We start from the raw sequence: 17,437 nt of genomic DNA, 5'->3' as shown, positions 1-17,437 counted from the left end.
GGGTCACCACCAGCCAAGCCCTGCGTCTGCAGCATCCCGGGAGGTCAGGGCGGTGGGGTGCGAAGGGAGAGCAGCCATCTGCAAGGGATGAGCCAGCCACAGCCCCTCACTGCGCATGAAACTGCATTTTTCTACCATTCCTAAAAATATTCCTGAGCCTTCAAGTGAAAACCCGGTGGTTTGGATTTGAAAACCAAAATGGAAACAGATGAGATGCATCCCATCTTGTTTTCTCACCTCCTCTCCTTTCTCTCTTCGCTCGTTCCAGATTGGGGAGAGAATGGCAAAGGAGTGACCAAAAATGAAGAAAAAACAAAGCAAGGAAACATTTTTCTCTTGTTTATTTTTTTCCTTGTTTTAGAGACTAGAAAGTTTTTATAAGCACAGAAATACGTTTTATAAAAAAGGGGGATTTTATTTATTTATTTATTTATTTTAATTCCAAAGGAAGACAATTGTTCTGGGATAGGACACTTTGGCCAGTGCCTGTCTCCTCCACCACTGGTAGAGAAGGTAAATCCATCCAGGCTATGCCCAGAAACATGATTTCCTCTTTCTTTTGTCCTTCCATCGAGAAACTGTGGCAGCAGGCAGAATTTCCAGGTGTTCCCAATTTCAGGGTGTCTACTTCAGGTCACCTCAGGCCTGGTTTCCAGGGAGGCTTTGGTGTTACAGGGTGCAGCACTCATTTGTCAGGCTTTAAATGCCTGTGGGAAGCTCTTGCAGGTGTGTTGCAGACCCAGAGGAGCTCAGTGAGTTGCTGAGGATGTAAATCAGTGCAATCCTGCTGGAGATAGGTCTCCTGCAAAGATGCTGCTCCATCTGGGGTCTCTTGGAGATGTTGGTACTGAAGAACTACAGAGCATTGCATTTGCAGGTAAAACTGAGATCGCTGCCTCTGAAAGGCAAGTGGTGGGATGCTCCCTACCCTCTGCTGCACATCCAAACCTTCACCTCCTTCCCCATGTCTGACCTGTACCTTATCCACAGCTCACTGCTGTCAGCAAGAAGAGCCTCCTGTCTCTGGGTTGGCTGTAGGAACCAGGCAGAGTGGGAGGAGAGAGAAACAGCACAAGGCAAATTCCCCATTAATCTAAGAGATCATTATTTGCTGCTAGAACGAGAGTGAACTGGTTTTGGGAGTCAGCAGGAGTTAAATCCTTGCTATCGATTCTCACCCAGCCCGGCTGCGCAGCCGTGAATTACCGTGAATTACACCGCTGAGCAGTGGGGAGAAATTGAAGTGGGTGCCAGGCAAGCATGGGGACAGGAGGGGGAAGTCTGCGCCCTTAAAATATTTATGCTGCAAATTAGCATGTGTTTTAAGCCTGTGATTCTTCAAATATTTATCTAGTGTTAATATTTTGAAAACTGCATTAAAATTTGCCACTGGTGCTTTATTCATTAGAAGCGTTCAGCAGCCACAGACGGCAGCGCCTGCTAAATCTGTAACGTGTCCATGCAGAGACAGCAGCTGGAGGATGGTGCCTGGGCTGTGAGAAAGAGCTTTCCGCTCCTACTTCCAAAGCAGGGAGCCTAAAATGAACTCCTTACCCATGTCAACTTCAGCTGTGTGACTGCAGATGTTCAATTCAGCAGAGCATGCGCCAGGTTTTTGACCCATCTGACTCCAAGGAAAAATAATTTAAAGCGAGCAGGGTGAGATAGATATTCCCATGAGCAACGGGAAGGGGAACTGGGGCTGAGGGACGCGTTTTTTCCAAGCCTGATGGCTGCTGTGGGTCCGGTGGGGCTGTGAGAGCAAACTGGACGTGCACAAAGCCATGTCCTCCCTTCTCATATATGCCAGCCCCATCCAAGGAGATTGTCAGATATGAGGGAGTAGAGGGTGATTTGGCCCACCGTAGCTGTCAGGGCTAGTGCTATGGCTCTGACGGTCACCCCAAAATTGCAAGCTTTGCTGGGGGACACTCCAATGCCTGACCAAGAGTCAGGCAGAGCGGCAGTGCAGGATTTCAGTCCTTCACACTCTCCCCGCGTGCTCTCCGCCTGCTGCGTTAGCCTAGGGCTGAAACTCAGCTTCAGACTCACATTGGCTTCTATCTCCTGTTTTTTATGCAACCCACTTGCCAAAATACCCCGAGCACAGAGCGACTTGGAGGGAAAAGTACAGGACATGGAGACAAATGCTCAGTGTCGCTGGCACAGGGAGCTCATTTTCCCTTGATTCCTTGACATTGCAATTGATACATGGTTTAATGGACTTTACTACTACTGCCAGTTTCCTGTTAAAATTACTCCAATTATGGCAAACGTTTAACTTTAGGTATGAGCAGAACTGCAAGCAACTCCATTTTGTACATCATATTTTTGTTAAGCTTCTAACCTCTGCTGCAATTTTGCTTCATAAACCAGGAGAGTTTCAGGGGGCCTGCAGATTGCAAATTGTTACAGGGACTGCAGCAGGATGGATTTTTTTGCATTATAATGCTAGGGAGTGAGATTTCCAGCTGTGATTTTTATTTTCATTTATCCTCATTTTGCATTGTCAATGAGGACATGCCAAAAGCTGCTTTTCTGGACTGGACAAACCTACAGCAAAAAGGTGCCTGTTGCTCCCACCCACTCCAGTGCTTCTACCGAAGAAGCCTTAGAGTCAGGTCCCCTATTTTCAGCTCTCCGTTTCCGTTCCTTTTTGAGTACTCTTGCATAATTAAGAGGTGAGCCTGGCAGACAGCATTCAGCTAATACAGATATGATTAATTTTCATCTTCCCTTTTTATTTTAAAGGTTGTCCTTCCCAATGCAGAAAGCTTCATCGCAGATGGATGGGAAACCTGCCAGCCAGCCACATTTTTGAGGTAAAAGGGGACAAGACATGGGAAAGTTTAGTGCTTTGAAAAAGTGACCTTTCTTGGTAATTAATTTGTCACTTCCCAACACCATCTGCTGACTCGTCAGCTGCATCCATCATAACCACACAAAAAATACTGGAAAAGTCAATTAAAATGAGAACCAGTGTCAATGGGCTTTGCACAAATTCTTTAGCAAAGGGAGGGGGAAAAAAATTTAACCTATTGTGTAATGTCCTTTTCATCAACACACATACACATGGTTCCAGGGAGAAAAACTATGTTGACCTCTCTGGAAGTTTTATAGCTAGGACCGCTTCATTGCCTGGTGATAAGCTGCAGTAAATGCACAGGGATCTGGGAAGCATCTTAGTGACTGCCACATTTTTTAAGGAGGGGTTTAGCCCAAATTGAGTGTTATTGACTGTAATGACAGCAGCAAGTTCCTTGTGAGGACCAGCATGTGGCACAGTGTGTACACATTGTATTGACTAGCTGCGATGGAGCTAGGTGAGAAAAGTCACTTTACAGGCTTGGGCAACAGCTCTTTCCCCCTTGTCTCCAGCAAATACTGCCAGTGCTTAGTTTTCAATCAGTCAGGCAGGAATGCTGCCACACACCCCTGCTATAATACCCCATAAAGCCATTTGATGCAGGAGGATTTCATTGCTTCCCAAACTCATTTTTAACTCTTGCATCTCACCTCGCTGCTCTCAGGTTTCCTCGCGCGTAGCCACCCATCTGTGAGAAGCACCAGGACGTTTCTGGCCTGATCCCAAACCCTCCGGCATCAGTGCCTGTCTGATGGTCTTGGAAGAGCAAAGATGAGATCTTACACAAGTCACTTGCTCTCTGCACCTCATTTGTCTGGAGAGAGATGTCAGTGCACGGTTTTGTATCCCTGGGGGGGGTCAGTGTGTCCAGGACTGTGAGGTGCTCAGTTATGATGGTAAGAGGGGCCACATGAAGACTCAAAATGGACAGATAAATCCCCTGGACTGCTCTGATATCACCCCACTTGTCTGCATAGTTTATAAAGCTCTTTGGTGATAGATTTAGGATGTATAGTTTTATTTATTATTTTAATATTTAGCTCTAGATCCTGCCCAAGGGATTTATTACCTTAAATCTATTCTTTTTCATAGAATCATAGAATGGTTTGGCTTGGAAGGGGCACCAAAGATCATCTAGTTCCAACCCCCCTGCCATGGGCAGGGACACCTTCCACTAGACCAGGTTGCTCAACGCCCCATCCAACCTGGCCTTGAGCACTGCCAGGGATGGGGCAGCCACAACTTCTCTGGGAAACCTGTTCCAGTGCCTCACCACCCTCATAGTGAAGAATTTCTTCCTTACACCTAATCTAAATCTACCCTCTTTCAGTTTAAAGGCATTACCCCTTGTCCTATCACTACATGCCCTTGTAAAATGTCCCTCCCTGGCTTTCTTGTAGCCCCCCTTTAGGTACTTGAAGGCTGCTGTAAGGCCTCCCTGGAGCCTTCTCTTCTCCAGGCTGAGCAACCCAAACTCTCTCAGGTGCTCCAGCCCTCTGATCATCTTTGTGGCTCTCCTCTGGGCTCACTCCAAAACATCTATGTCCTTCTTATGTTGGGGGCCTGAGAGTTGAACGCAGTACTCCACGTGGGGTCTCACAAGAGCGGAGTAGAGAGGGAGAATCACCTCCCTCGACCTGCTGGTCACACTTCTTTTAATGCAGCCTAGGATACAGTTGGCCTTCTGGGCTGCAAACATACATTGCTGGATCATGTTGAGCTTCTTGTCAACCAACACTCCCAAGTTCTCCTCCTCAGGGCTGCTCTCAGTCCGTTCTCTGCCCAGCCTGTATTTGTGCTTGGGATTGCCCCAACTCATGTGCAGGACCTTGTACTTGGCCTTGTTGAACTTCATGAGGTTCTCATGGGCCCACCTCTCAAGCTTGTCAAGGTCCCTCTGGATGGCATCCCTTCCCTTCAGCGTGTCAACCTCACCACACAGCTTGGTGTCGTCAGCAAAACTCCTGAAGGTGCACTCAATCCCACTGTCCACGTCACCGACAAAGATGTTAAACAGCACCGGTCCCAATACCAACCCCTGAGGAATGCCACTCATCACTGGTCTCCACTTGGGACATCAAGCCGTTGACCACAACTCTTTGAGTGTGACCATCCAGCCAATTTGTTATCCACCAAGCAGTCCATCTGTCAAATCCATTTTTCTCCAATTTAGAGACAAGGATGTCATGCGGGACAGTGTCAAATGCTTTGCACAAATCCAGGTAGGTGATGTTTGTTGCTCTTCCCTTATCCACCAACGTTGTAACCCCACTGTAGAAGGCCACCAAATTTGTCAGGCACAATTTGCCCTTAGTGAAACAATGTCACCAATCACCTCCTTATTCTCCATGTGCTCTACCGTAATTTCCAGGAGGATATGCTCCATGATTTTGCCAGGCACAGAGGTCAGACTGACTGGCCTGTAGTTCCCCAGGTCTTCCTTTTTTCCCTTTTTAAAAATGAGGGTTATGTTTCCCCTTTTCCAGTCAGTGTGAACTTCCCCGGACTGCCACAACTTCTCAGATATGATGTATAGTGGCTTAGCCACTTCATCCACCACTTCCCTCAAGACCCATGGATGGATGCATCTCATCAGGCCCCATGGACTTCTGCACCTTCAGGTTCCTTAGATGGTCTCGAACCTGATCTTCTTCTATAGTAGGCAGTTCTTCATTCTCCCAGTTCCTGCCTTTGCCTTCTGCGACTTGGGTGGTGTTGCTGGAGCACTTGCCGGTGAAGACTTGAGGCAAAAAAAGTCATTGAGCACCTCAGCCTTCTCCATAGCCCAGATAACCAAGTCTCCTCTTTCCTTCCAGAGAGGGCCACATTTTCCCTAGTCTTCCTTTTACCACCGACGTACCTATGGAAGCTTTTCTTGTTGTCCTTGACGTCCCTGGCCAGATTTAATTCTATCAGAGCTTTAGCTTTCCTAACCCGATCCCTGGCTGCTCAGACAGTTTCTCTGTATTCCTCCCAAGCTACCTGTCCTTGCTTCCAACCTCTGTAGGCTTCTGTTTTGTGTTTGAGTTTGCCCAGAAACTCCTTGTTCATCTATGGAGGCCTCCTGGTGTTTTTGCCTGACTTCCTCTGTTGGGATGTATCGCTCCTGAGCTTGGAGGGGGTGATCCTTGAATATTAACCAGCTTTCTTGGGCCCCTCTTCCCTCCAGGGCTTTTTCCCATGGTACTCTACCAAGCAGATCCCTGAAGAGGCCAAAGTCTGCTCTCCTGAAGCGCAGGGTAGTGAGCTTGCTGCGCACCCTCCTCACTGCCCTAAGGATCTTGAACTCCACCATTTCATGGTCACTGCAGCCAAGGCTGCCCTTGAGCTTCACATTCCCCACCAGCCCCTCCTTGTTGGTGAGAACAAGGTCCAGCAATAGCACCTCTCCTCGATGGCTCCTCTATCACTTGGAGAAGGAAGTTATCATCAATGCATTCCAGGAACCTCCTGGATTGCTTATGCCCTGCTGCGTTGTCCCTCCAACAGATACCAGTGTGGTTGAAGTCCCCCATGAGGACCATGGCTTTTTGTAATGCTGGTGGGTCAAAATTCATTATGCATTATGCTTATTTTGTGGCAACATTGTTTGTTATTATCATGATTTGTCCACATTACAGTATAAATATAATTAAGACACAGGCATCATTTTACCACTGGTACACTCACATCAGAAATGCTTTATCCTGGAGGGCTCATAAGCTAAATAGACAAGCTGGGAGAGAGGAATTTCTCCATCTTACAGATGGGGAAACTGAGGCAGAGATGCGCCATCCCACTGTGGTACCCACTGAGAACAGCTGCCAGCCTAAAGACAGAAGCCTGGGGAGGGAGGAAAGGTGATCTTCCTGGAAGCAAGAAACTCCTAAAAATCCGATGCAGATAACAACATTCCCTGTCTAGCAAACTCGTTTCAATGCACACCAGGTAGCTGTTTGTTAGCTCTGCTGGAACTGTGGGCACCCGTGCAGGTAAGTGATTGCACACCAGTGCCCTTACACATATATAAAGGGTGGGAAAGCCAGCAGGAGCATCCAGGCATGAACAGGAGCAAGAAGAGATCTGACCTCCAGCATCCCGTGGATGCGCTTGTCAGGTAGGTGCTTGGTCTCTGCTCCCATTTGCAAGCTCAGTGGGGTGGGCACTTCATGGGTGCTCAGATAGATGCTGGTGTTACTAGCATGTGTCGGGTTCAGCAGAGAGAGCTCTGACAAAAGAGGAAACAAAATCGATGCCTTAAACAAGGGGAAAGGTGCTTTCTGCTTATCCTCCTTCACAGAGCATCGATTCCCCCAGTTCCTGCCTCCCTGCTTGTCGTGAGCACCCAGCAGACGCCGAAGCATGCTGCAGAGGTGCAGGGAGCTGTGGGTGCCCTCTGCACTCAGGGAGCTGCTTTGAACAGACAGAAAATGAGTCACAGAGAGTTCCTATTGACAGTAATGATTTGATTTTTTTGGAAGGCAGCTTGGTAGATAAACGTACTGTCTTGTCACTGTGCACACACCAGTACCATGTGGATGTTCACTCCTCCTGCCCCCAAACTGGCATTTCACCCCATTTTACGCAGGCATAAGCAGAGCTGGGCAATGCTGCAGCCGGCCCCATGCAACTGCAGTACTTTGTTGTGCTGATGCTGATCTTGGGATCCTCCTGCTTTGTGCTTTCTCTTTGTAGCTGGGAAGCAAATTCACTAACAGCAAAGTACATATCTGCCTGGAGAGGCATTGAGCTAGAGATGTCAGGTCTGAAAGACATGTCCTGCTTACAAAATAAGGAAGGGACATTCAGAAATGACATTTTTTGACTGGAGTAATGGGGGGGGGGGGGCGTTCTCCGGGGGAAGGGGGAGTGGATCAATTCACAAAGGGGTAGTCAATAAGAGATGAAGGAGGTGACTGGGTTTATTTCTTCATATATGGCAGTATTTTACTGCGGTAATAGAACAAATGAAGAGGCACAAAAGATTGATGCTACTGAGATAACACCATGTTATCAGCACATATGCATATCAACATGTTGTATTACAAGGGGAGAGCCTGAGAAATCCTCTTTTGATCACTGCAGCAAACAGTACATCTGCTTGGGTCACTCAGGGCGATGTCCCGGTGCAGTTGATAGCTTTGATGACCCAGCGTGGGTGGGCAGGGGGGAGATGGCACCTGAGCTGCCCTAAGCAGTGCCAAGGGAAAGGAAAGGAGCTACAGCCTCCTTTGCTCACCATCACGCAGCTGGCCTGGCACACAGCGGAGGGATGTGATTGGCAAGTGCTACGGAAAGGGAATATTTATTAACTTCCACTGGCCTTCGGTTCAATACTAGCTGATATTTATGGGAAATCTAATTTAAGGGTCAAATTTGACCTAACAATGTCTTTTCAATAACATCCAAACCAAGAGGTTTCTGAAACTAATTAAGGATCAGGCTCCAATCAGGTAGAGTAGTTAAGAGTAAGTGGGACCAGACTTCATTAAATTCATCCAGAGAGAATATTTTAATATTTAAAGAGAACATTTAATGTTTACGTAAGTCCTCTTCTGACGTGAAGTCGCTGTTAAATCGCTTCAGAAGGTAGTTTTTAAAGCCCTTTATACTAGGCTTTTATGGAGCTGGGCTGGCAAATGCCCTTCCCAGCTCTCTTGGACCCAGTGAGGCTTATTAAAAGATTCAGTCCATCAAGAAAGGTTTTCAGGGGTGAGGAATATGAAAACAAAATTTATCAAAACAGCTGTCTTAAGGTTTTTCTCTCTTACAGCATCACTCTGTCTCCCTTGCTGTCAGTGGGATTGATGGGAGCGTTTTGCTCTGGATGTGTGCGGGTCTTAAACCAGGACAGCTAGAGGGCTAAAGCTTGCAGAACAGAAGGAGTTTTTAACAGTACTGAAGGGTTGGGCTTGAAGTCTCTGGAGATGTTGCTCAAGAGAGGAGAGGAGAATTACAGAAAAAGGTTTGAGGAGAATTGTCAGTCAAGACACTTCTTTTCTCAGTTCAGGAGCAACTGAAAGAGTAAATATACCTCTAGTTAGCTGGTGGATAAATTTGATTGCAGCTGATCAAAAGCCAAAGGAGTTTCTTGTCAAATGGCCCTCTCTACTATCACACTGGTATCTTCTTTCCTGTGTCATTCAGACTCATGATGGTTTCGAAGAAGGTGGTGGCCAGTTTGCTCTTGGTGTATGTGGTGTCCATGTTGGCTGAACAGACCAAAGGCTTCGTGCCCTTTTTCACCAAGAGTGACTTCCAGAAAATGCAGGTAACCCCTAAGACAGGGGCTGGAGCCCTGAATAAACCAGGAAAGGTGTTTCTTCCTCCCTCATCCCCCAAGCTCTGTCAGTGCACACTGTGCCACTGTCATTCCCACCATCTGCCCCTTCTGTTCAAATAGGAGATACTATGATACTGGCAGTCCTTCACTTGTCCCAAAGTTAAGGGCTATGGGAGAGGGCAGAGACAACTTTCAAGATGTGAGACTAGAAAGGAAGAGCCTGAACTCCTTTACATAAGAACTAAAAGACCTGCGTGGGTTATCATCTGCAGCTAGTGGGTCTTGTTTTTCTTTCCTCCATGCTAGTGGCTGTAATTTTTATAGAGAAGCTGCAGCCTCCCATCACCATACTGATGGGTCTTTTTGTTGTAACAAATAATTAACCATCCTCCAGATGGTTGTCACCTCTGGGATGTGCAGAGAGGAGAATGTTTTTTCTTTTGATGTGAAACTAATACTGTTGAAAGGTGTGAGGCAGGCAGCCTCAGAGACTGCGTCTTCCTAAACACAGCCGAACTGAGCTTCCCCCGCATGACACAACCCATTGATACTGGGGAGAAATCTTGTTTCCAACACCTATCTGCTCACTGGATAGCAATTGCTTTTTGTGGGGAGTACAGTCATCCTTCAGCCTCCCTGAGGAAGATGATGGGGACCCACGCACGGTCTCCGAATTGATTGTTCATACATCACAACCGTTGTAGCTATGTATCTGCTAGTGATTGAGGGTCTCCTAGATGTACGTGGGTGAAATCAGTCTTCGAAAGGCTGCCTTTCCTCCTCTGAGCACACATTCAAACCAAAGGAAGTGCACAGCAAGCAGGCAGTTTGACACTGACCACAGCCTTCACTGCATTTTACATGTCCTGTCGTGTTTGTCATATCCCAAAGCATCTTTGGCTTTTCTCTTTGGCCTGGGAAGAAAGGGAGGGTCCTGAAGCCAAGTTTAGCCCCATAAATGGGAAAGCACTGACATTAGAGACCTGCAAGAAAGGCTGGTAAAACATGTAACGTCTGTACAGAGCTCTCCATTTGCACTGAGGCTGTGCAGGCTTTTATTAAACTTCATTGCCACTGCTACAGGACAGCACCAGGACCAGACCTCTGGAATAGCTCTGTAAGGTCAGCATACTTGGCTACCACATCCTGCTGACAGTGTTATCTTGCACAGATCAAAGTAGTCGCCTAGGAGTGTCATGTTTGCTACAGATCTTTACATGCAATCCTGTAACCCGAACTTATACCCAACATTGCAGCCTCTGCTGCATGTCAGAATTACAGTCCCCAAGGCCATGCTGTCCACAGCTGATGGGTCCCTCTCCAGTGAGCTGTGGCCCTGGGGAAGGATGCCACATTGGTTCCAGGCAGCGGTTAGACCTCCAGTCCCTCTGGTTTTGTGCCCAGCTCCGCCAGCTCTTGGCTGCTGGGCATCACACTGTTGATATGGTGCAGAGCAGGTTTGGTACCCACACAATGCTGCTCCCAGCACCACTGCCCCATTTCCTCTATACTGTAAAGTTGCAGGAAAAGGAGAGGAACAAAGGAGGGCAGAAGAAATCCCTGACCTCACTGCAGCAGCTCTAAGAGGAAGGCTTCTCTGAGCAATCCGGTACAGATGTCAACAAGGTCAAGACCATCCAGGTACGTTGAACCATACAACTAAGGAGCCCACGAGGACACACAGGGGGACAAGTAGCCCAAGAGACAGCCCACAGCACACTGAGGAGTGTTTGGTGGTGCTGCTTGAGAAGACAGTGGCTGTTATCAGGGAGCTCACAGTCAATATAAAGGAACACTACCCGTTTCCTGCCAGCCCAGCCAGGCAACTGAGCAAGGTTGCATCAGAGAAGGGTTTTACCTCCACCCTACAAATTATCTTGGACATTCAACAGCCTGGTCACCCCTCAGACCCACCTGGCTTCTCCCTTAGGAAGATGGAAACAACATGAGGTCTGTCTTTGCCGTTCAGTGAACACCAGCCAACTGCAAAGCAGGAATTTGCAGCTCTGCTTCAGCTCTGGGTTTAACTTGTCACTTTTTCACCCAGCTCCAGATTAGCTGGCGGGTGTCACCTCCGATCTCACAGTCTGCTGCACCGGCAAGACCTTATTTATAAACTTGGGCCCATACAGCCACACCTCCCCAAAGTCTGTATACAGAGCAGAAAATTGCCAATTTTAGGGATTTGAGTGCCAGTCTAAGCCCTCAAAGGCATGCTTACCTGGTTAGCCAAGTCTGAAAATTGTGCTTTTCCACCTGAATACAAGGAATTCTTTGCCCTGTCCGTGCAGCCGTTCCTGCGGTGAGCTCGGCCATTCTCTCTGCCAGCAAAAGGAGTGTGTAGGTCCACCCCTAACTGCAGGAGAGGCTGAGCTGGACGGGCAGTGGGACTAGCTAGACTGGAATTTGCCAAGACGCAGGTTAATGTGCAAGTGCTCTCGCAAATGTGGTGCACCAATGATCAATAACAGGATTTAAACAGCAAGGATTCACAGTTCAAAGCATTAAATAACTGGCACATCCCAGTGTCTAACACCCCTCCCCGCTGCAACCACAACCCCTCCCTGCTGCAACCACAAGCCCTTCTGTGCCTCCAGCCCTGACCGGAACAACTCTATTTACTTTGAGTGCATCTGAGCCACAGCTGGCTCAGTCAGTCAGTCTGGAAGCAGGACGATGTCTCATCCTCAGTCTTTACTATAAGGCAGGGTGCTTCACCAGCATCAGTAAAACTGACGGCTTGAAGGGTAAAGGCGTGAGGTAGTGGAGGGTTATAAGGTTCAGCAATTTTCTTCTTTACAGTCTCTGTTGCCAGGAGGTACCTTTATCTGTGTTTCTGAGTCAGCCCATAGATGATCCAATGCATGAAAACTTTGGCATTCTTAACAGCACAAGATTGCAATGACTTCAAAATGTTGCTTTTACCCATATAAAGATCAACCTCTTCCCTTCAAATCAGCCCTAGGCCCTCTACTGATTTGAGCAAAGTGGGGTCAAAGCACCCCAACCTGCCTCCCTCTGCTCTCCTCATCTTTTCCTTCTGACTTTTCTGGCTTCCTCCACAGCTAGCTGTTCCTGTCAGAGCTGGGATGTGGCTCACCCCAAGGCATCTGGAAAAATACCAAGATGTCCTGGAGAAACTGCTAGCAGAGACGTTACAGGACACCCCAGACGGTATGGTCAGGAGGTTGATTTATGCCTTGGGAATTCTGCCTTTCCCTCCTCTCACCAGCTCATCATCATGGAGTTATTTATATTCCTCAGAAGGGCTTTTGTGTCATGTTTGCTCACTTTAGAGAGTCCTCAGATACCCCACCAGCTCTCATGTACACACTCTTCTGCTGGGAAGGTTATTCACTCTCCTAGGGTGCTGTCTGTGCCCTAGAGCTGATATTGACTGTTAGCAGCATTGCAACACTTCCCAGCAGCTCTCCTTGGCGCTGCTTCCCACTTCCCTACTCCTCCTCCCCAAAAGTCCTCAGCCTCCAGGGTGCAGTTTCCAACAGAGCTTATAACGCAAGCTACACCTGCGAGGCAGCTCAACACCTACAGTCAGACATGAACACCTTGCTCCCTGCACAGGGGCTTAACACTAACACTTAATTACAGCTAGAATTAGCTGCAATTCAAGGTGTTGAGTGCTAACAAATCCAGCCCTGGACTTTGCTCTTAGTGTATGGGAATTGCAAAAGAAATTATCCAGAGGCAGTATGTTATGCAGCTATTCCTGCTTGCAGACTTGAGGGATGGTAGAATGGGTCTCACTAGAGTTATCTCTGGACCTTTGTCTTATCTGGGCTTAAACGTTCCAAACAAGAAGGTCCCTCTATCCTTGTGGGAGTTGTTATTCTGTCTTGGCTGTGCTGACTTCAGTTTGCCTTCTAGCTTTTTAGTTGGGGAGCTGAGGAGGAGGAAACAATATATAAAGCCTAGGAAAGACTGAATGACAAATTTAAGGACACTTATTCTTTCCTCTCTTTTCTTTTTAGCTGACTGATATCTGCAGAATCAGAAAAGAAAGCGATGTAGCTTGCTAAAGCTAAAAGACTCCACTTATGTAAATGAAATCTGTAAAAGAGATTAACAACAAAATCTGAGGTGAGATAATAAAATGCGCAGTATAATTAAATGGAGGATTTGTGTCTTCTTTTCTGCATGCCTCTCAGACAGATGGCAAGCCGCAAGTGTGGGAAAGAAGAGAGGGAGGGTTTCCAGTTCTAGAGAACATCACCGTCCTTCTGGGAAGTGCAAAGCACATTGCAAAGCCTGAGTAATTAATCTTTGTGGACTAATAAATTTTAGCCCTCCCTTTTGGCAATGTGGGAAACTGAGGCAAATATTTACCGGACGTCCTAGCCAAACTGGTTGTCACAAGTGGAGAATGAGGAGTGTTGGGTGGGGGACCTGGGTGTCCCTAACCAGGCTCCACACTCTGGACGCGGGAGGGCACTCTCTCCCGCACTGCTAGGAGAAAGCAGGAGCCCTGATTTGCAGTTCCTACCTGTGCTCTTAACCCCCTCTTACTCACCCAGGCGATATATATCTGAATATCATTGTGAGGACCACCTCTCCCATAGCTACGGTGAGAACCAGCACAGTGTGTGTGAAGCAACGCAGAGCTCTGGCCTTATTTCTGCATCTCAAACAAACCTAGAGGTGAAATCATAATTCCACTTGAACATACTGCTCTCCATTTACATACCTTCGGCTTATTTTAGAGCTGCTCCTCTGTATTGGCAGCAGGAAATCCAACATATGTAAAGTAAGGACAGATGAGATCAATGGTATGTATGTGAATATATCCAATTTCAATCCAATTATATCCTCCCAACCTAACACAAATTCTGTTCTCACTGTGGCTCATTTAAATAGCTGTGTTTGTGCTAGAACAACACTCCTCAGTATGCTCTCTGCTGCAAGCCATCCCTTAGCAGAAAAGAAATCTCCCAATGTATAATGCAACATCCAGCACGGAGTGGATTCCAGCTTTAACATTTGATTCAAAGGCACACTCCTAGTCCATGGACTGATCAGCTCAGTGTAACTTAAAGGTTGCAGGGATTATTGCTGAGGCAGGTTGAGCTATAAAATCACTATAAATGAGTCTGAGCGGTTGGAAGATAGAGAATAATACATTCCATTAGGCTGAAAGTGAAAGCAACTGCATGTGTTGCTGGGCTAGGAGCTCAGCCAGTGCAAATCAGTCTGCAGTGGAGTGATATCCATGGGAGATCCAGCATGGCAATCACTGGAGGAGCTGCACCGCATTTACACCGGTATTCAGCGAGATCAGAGACAAGGCTGTTTGCTGCAAAGGGAGCACTGTTGACTCATTCCTTCTGAAAGACCCAAACCTTTACCCCAGGTTTAAATTTGCACTGCCATGGGAAAACAAGGAGAGTTTCCCCTTGAGGGGCAGACTGCTCCTAAAAACCTACATAAGCTCCACTGCAGGTCAGAGCTGTCTCTATAGCATTCCCTCTTGCCCAGCTCTTTCACTCAAGTGGTTTTTCCATCCTGTGCCATCTAGGAAGGAATGTTGCCCAATGATAGCAAGAAAGTGAACATGAGCCTCTTGGATTTGCTTCCTGGACCATTTCCCAGCACGGTGATGGTGGGGCTGATGCTGCAGAGACTTCCATAAGGAGATCCACCAATGTGACTTTGCTAGGGTATCTCCCTTTGCTCTTACATTTTGGCCCAGACAAGCTGCAGCGGCAAAGGTCTGCTTTTACCCCCATCCTTGGTTGTGCCAATGGCTCTTCCCAGTTGACCCAGCTATAAATGAGTTCAGGGACGTATGGCTGGTTCTGACAGTAACCATATGAACATCGTGCCCTGTCCTGCAGCAATAACTGAGCTGTCCAAACAGGCACCAAAGTGCAAGGGGGCCTTCAGCTTTTGGAATTAAATTCCTTCCAGCCACAGGGGCTTGAATAGTGGGAAAGAAGCAGATATTCTTCTGCTGGAAGGAGAAGATGGATGGACTCCAACCATCCTCCCAGGCATGACTCCCACTGTCAGGGCTATATCTCTTGTTAAGAAGCAAAATGGTCTCCAAGTTGCAGGACAGATCTGTATCCACAGTGCCCTGGAAGGCTGCTTTAGCAGCCAGCAGCACCTGAGTCCATGCCTGCAAGCAGGTAGGAAGACCTTGCAGCTCCAGAAACCAAACAAGAGTTTTGTGACAGGATAAGCAGCCAAACAGTTGGGGGAAAGAGGCAGGGAAAGGAGAAGAAGGAGGAGAGAAAAGAATGAAATCAGCACTGACTTTCTAACCTAATAAGAAGCATGGCAGGCTGAGGACATGACATATGATCGGGAGGATGAGAAGCGGTGTTCTTGGGTCACACCTGTGCTGTGGCTGTGAGTGACAGGGTGTTAAATTGGCACAGTTGGCTCCCAAGTAAGATTTGACACTTCCCCTGGTGACATATGCAGGACTGTCGTCCAAATGCCATGGGATAAGAAGAGGGGGGGGTGGGATGTCAGGTTTTTTTCAGCAGCCCCTCAATTAGGGGTAGAAGGGTTCATCTGCTGCCCGTGCTTTTCGGGGTGCAGCACGCTCCTCTCTTCAGGCGCCTTATGAAGATGGTGCAGATCTATTTCTACCCCTCTGCTTACACCAGTCCCGTCTTGCTACTTCAAGAGGAGAAGCAGACGGCACGGCACGCCTGCTCTTGCCATTCGATATCTGAGTCACTGCCAGCAGGCCTAAGGCAGCTTCTGGGCTAGCAGGGAAGGCGGAGGCTGCCCCCTCCTCGCTGTCCCATCTTCCCACATCCAGCTCAGGATATTTACAGCCAAGATATTTGAGAGCTACACCGTGGGCTGGGAAACTGGCTTTTCACTGTCGAGCATCTCTGAGCGTCACAGCCCATCTGCAGCATCAGCAGGCCTGTGCTCACCCCGGCAGCCTTTGCTGCTGCCCAGAGCTGCGGGGCTGCAAAAGGCAGAAAATCCACCGTCAGCCTCATCATCGGCACTGCGGGCAAGGTGATAGGAACAAATAGGTGATTGTCCGTGGGCATATAGGCTCTGTCATGTCTGAGAGACAGAGGGCTGTCTTCTGCGGCCTTCTCCGTGGTGTCCAGATACCTTCCAGGGATGCTCCCGAGGGTTGTCTTGCTAGGGAGGAAGTGAGAGGGGTTGTGGATTTCTCTCCACGGAAAAGAGGCATCTGTTCCTGCCGAGCATAGGCACTGCCAACTTCCCTTTTTCAAAGGAATCACAGCTTTTCCCCAGCCCTCCAGTTCTCAAGCAGCACTCCCATGTTCTCCACTCCGAAGGACATGCAATGAGGCTGCTGGGCCAAACTCTGTCCTGGTGTAACTTTCCTGACCTCCAGAAACACAAGAAGTTGAAAGGACAGTTTTAGTTTTCTTGCTGTTGTCCTTTTTCTCCAAAGCAAGAGGAGTTCACTTAATTCATGGGCTTGTATCAGCTCAGGCTTAGATGCCAGCATGCATCTGCATGTCTAGGCAGAGCTTCTCCAGATTGAAAGCTATGAGCTTAGAGAAGCTGTATACTAAGGGGATATTCTAATTCTGTATTTATGTTAGACACTGCTCCAAATTATTAGCTGTCAGTTGTGCATTCCTGTTAGTGAGCAGGGGGCACTTGGCTTAGCACATTGACACTTCCCATCGGAACGGAGTATGCTCTTTTAATGGGCTCCCTGGCCTCTACTAAGTATGTATTTGTTGTTGCTAATCAGATTAACAAATCTCAGCATCTTGTTGCTGCTTTCTTGCATAAATCAGGAAGAGCGAGGCAAGATTTCTCTGGTGCCCTAAACAAGAAGGGCACGGCAGCAAAGTGAGCGTGAGAGGAGGGGTATCCCTGAAGAAGTTTTTATGTCGCAGAGGCACAGTTTAGCAGTTTTGCGGTGGGTGTCCATGCTGAGCTCACCCGGAGCCCCTTCCATCTCCCACTTGCTGCAGGTCCCGCTCCTGAGGGACCGCCAAGTTTCCACCACTCCGGTATCATGCGTCGATCATAAAAACGGCGATGCACAGACAGCCCGCATGCATTCATCACTACTTTTTCATTATCTTTAATTAAATTCTGATATTACACCACAGTATTTCAGCCACTTTCATTACTTTCTTTATAGGCGGCAGCAGGAAAAAGCAATTATTGTACATCACTGCCTTGCCAAAATAAATTTTCAAGTCGATGCTTGGTTTTGCCTTTTTAGGCTGCAAAGTATGCAAGGAACCTCCTTCCCCGGCAAATATCCCGAGGACCCAGATCCTGATCCTGCTGAAAGCGGTGGCAAAGCTCCAGCCCGCTTGACGGGTGCCAGT

The 17,437-nt window shown here is 47.8% G+C and overlaps 1 protein-coding gene across 1 annotated transcript; it reads left to right on the top strand.

The window, feature by feature from the left end:
- The first annotated feature begins 6,928 nt into the window (after positions 1-6,928).
- Positions 6,929-13,218, top strand: MLN (motilin). Its single transcript, XM_030000337.2, is given in 5 exon segments — positions 6,929-6,962; positions 8,993-9,116; positions 10,653-10,769; positions 12,194-12,302; positions 13,118-13,218. Coding segments are annotated over 4 exon segments (354 nt in total). The 5' UTR covers positions 6,929-6,962; positions 8,993-8,996; the 3' UTR covers positions 13,126-13,218.
- Positions 13,219-17,437: the final 4,219 nt, after the last annotated feature.

The sequence above is a fragment of the Aquila chrysaetos genome, chromosome 24 (assembly GCF_900496995.4).
Source record: "Aquila chrysaetos chrysaetos chromosome 24, bAquChr1.4, whole genome shotgun sequence".
NCBI classification, from domain to species: Eukaryota; Metazoa; Chordata; class Aves; order Accipitriformes; family Accipitridae; genus Aquila; species Aquila chrysaetos.
The sequence above is the reverse complement of the archived record's forward strand: the minus strand, read 5'-3'. Positions and strand labels throughout refer to the sequence as shown.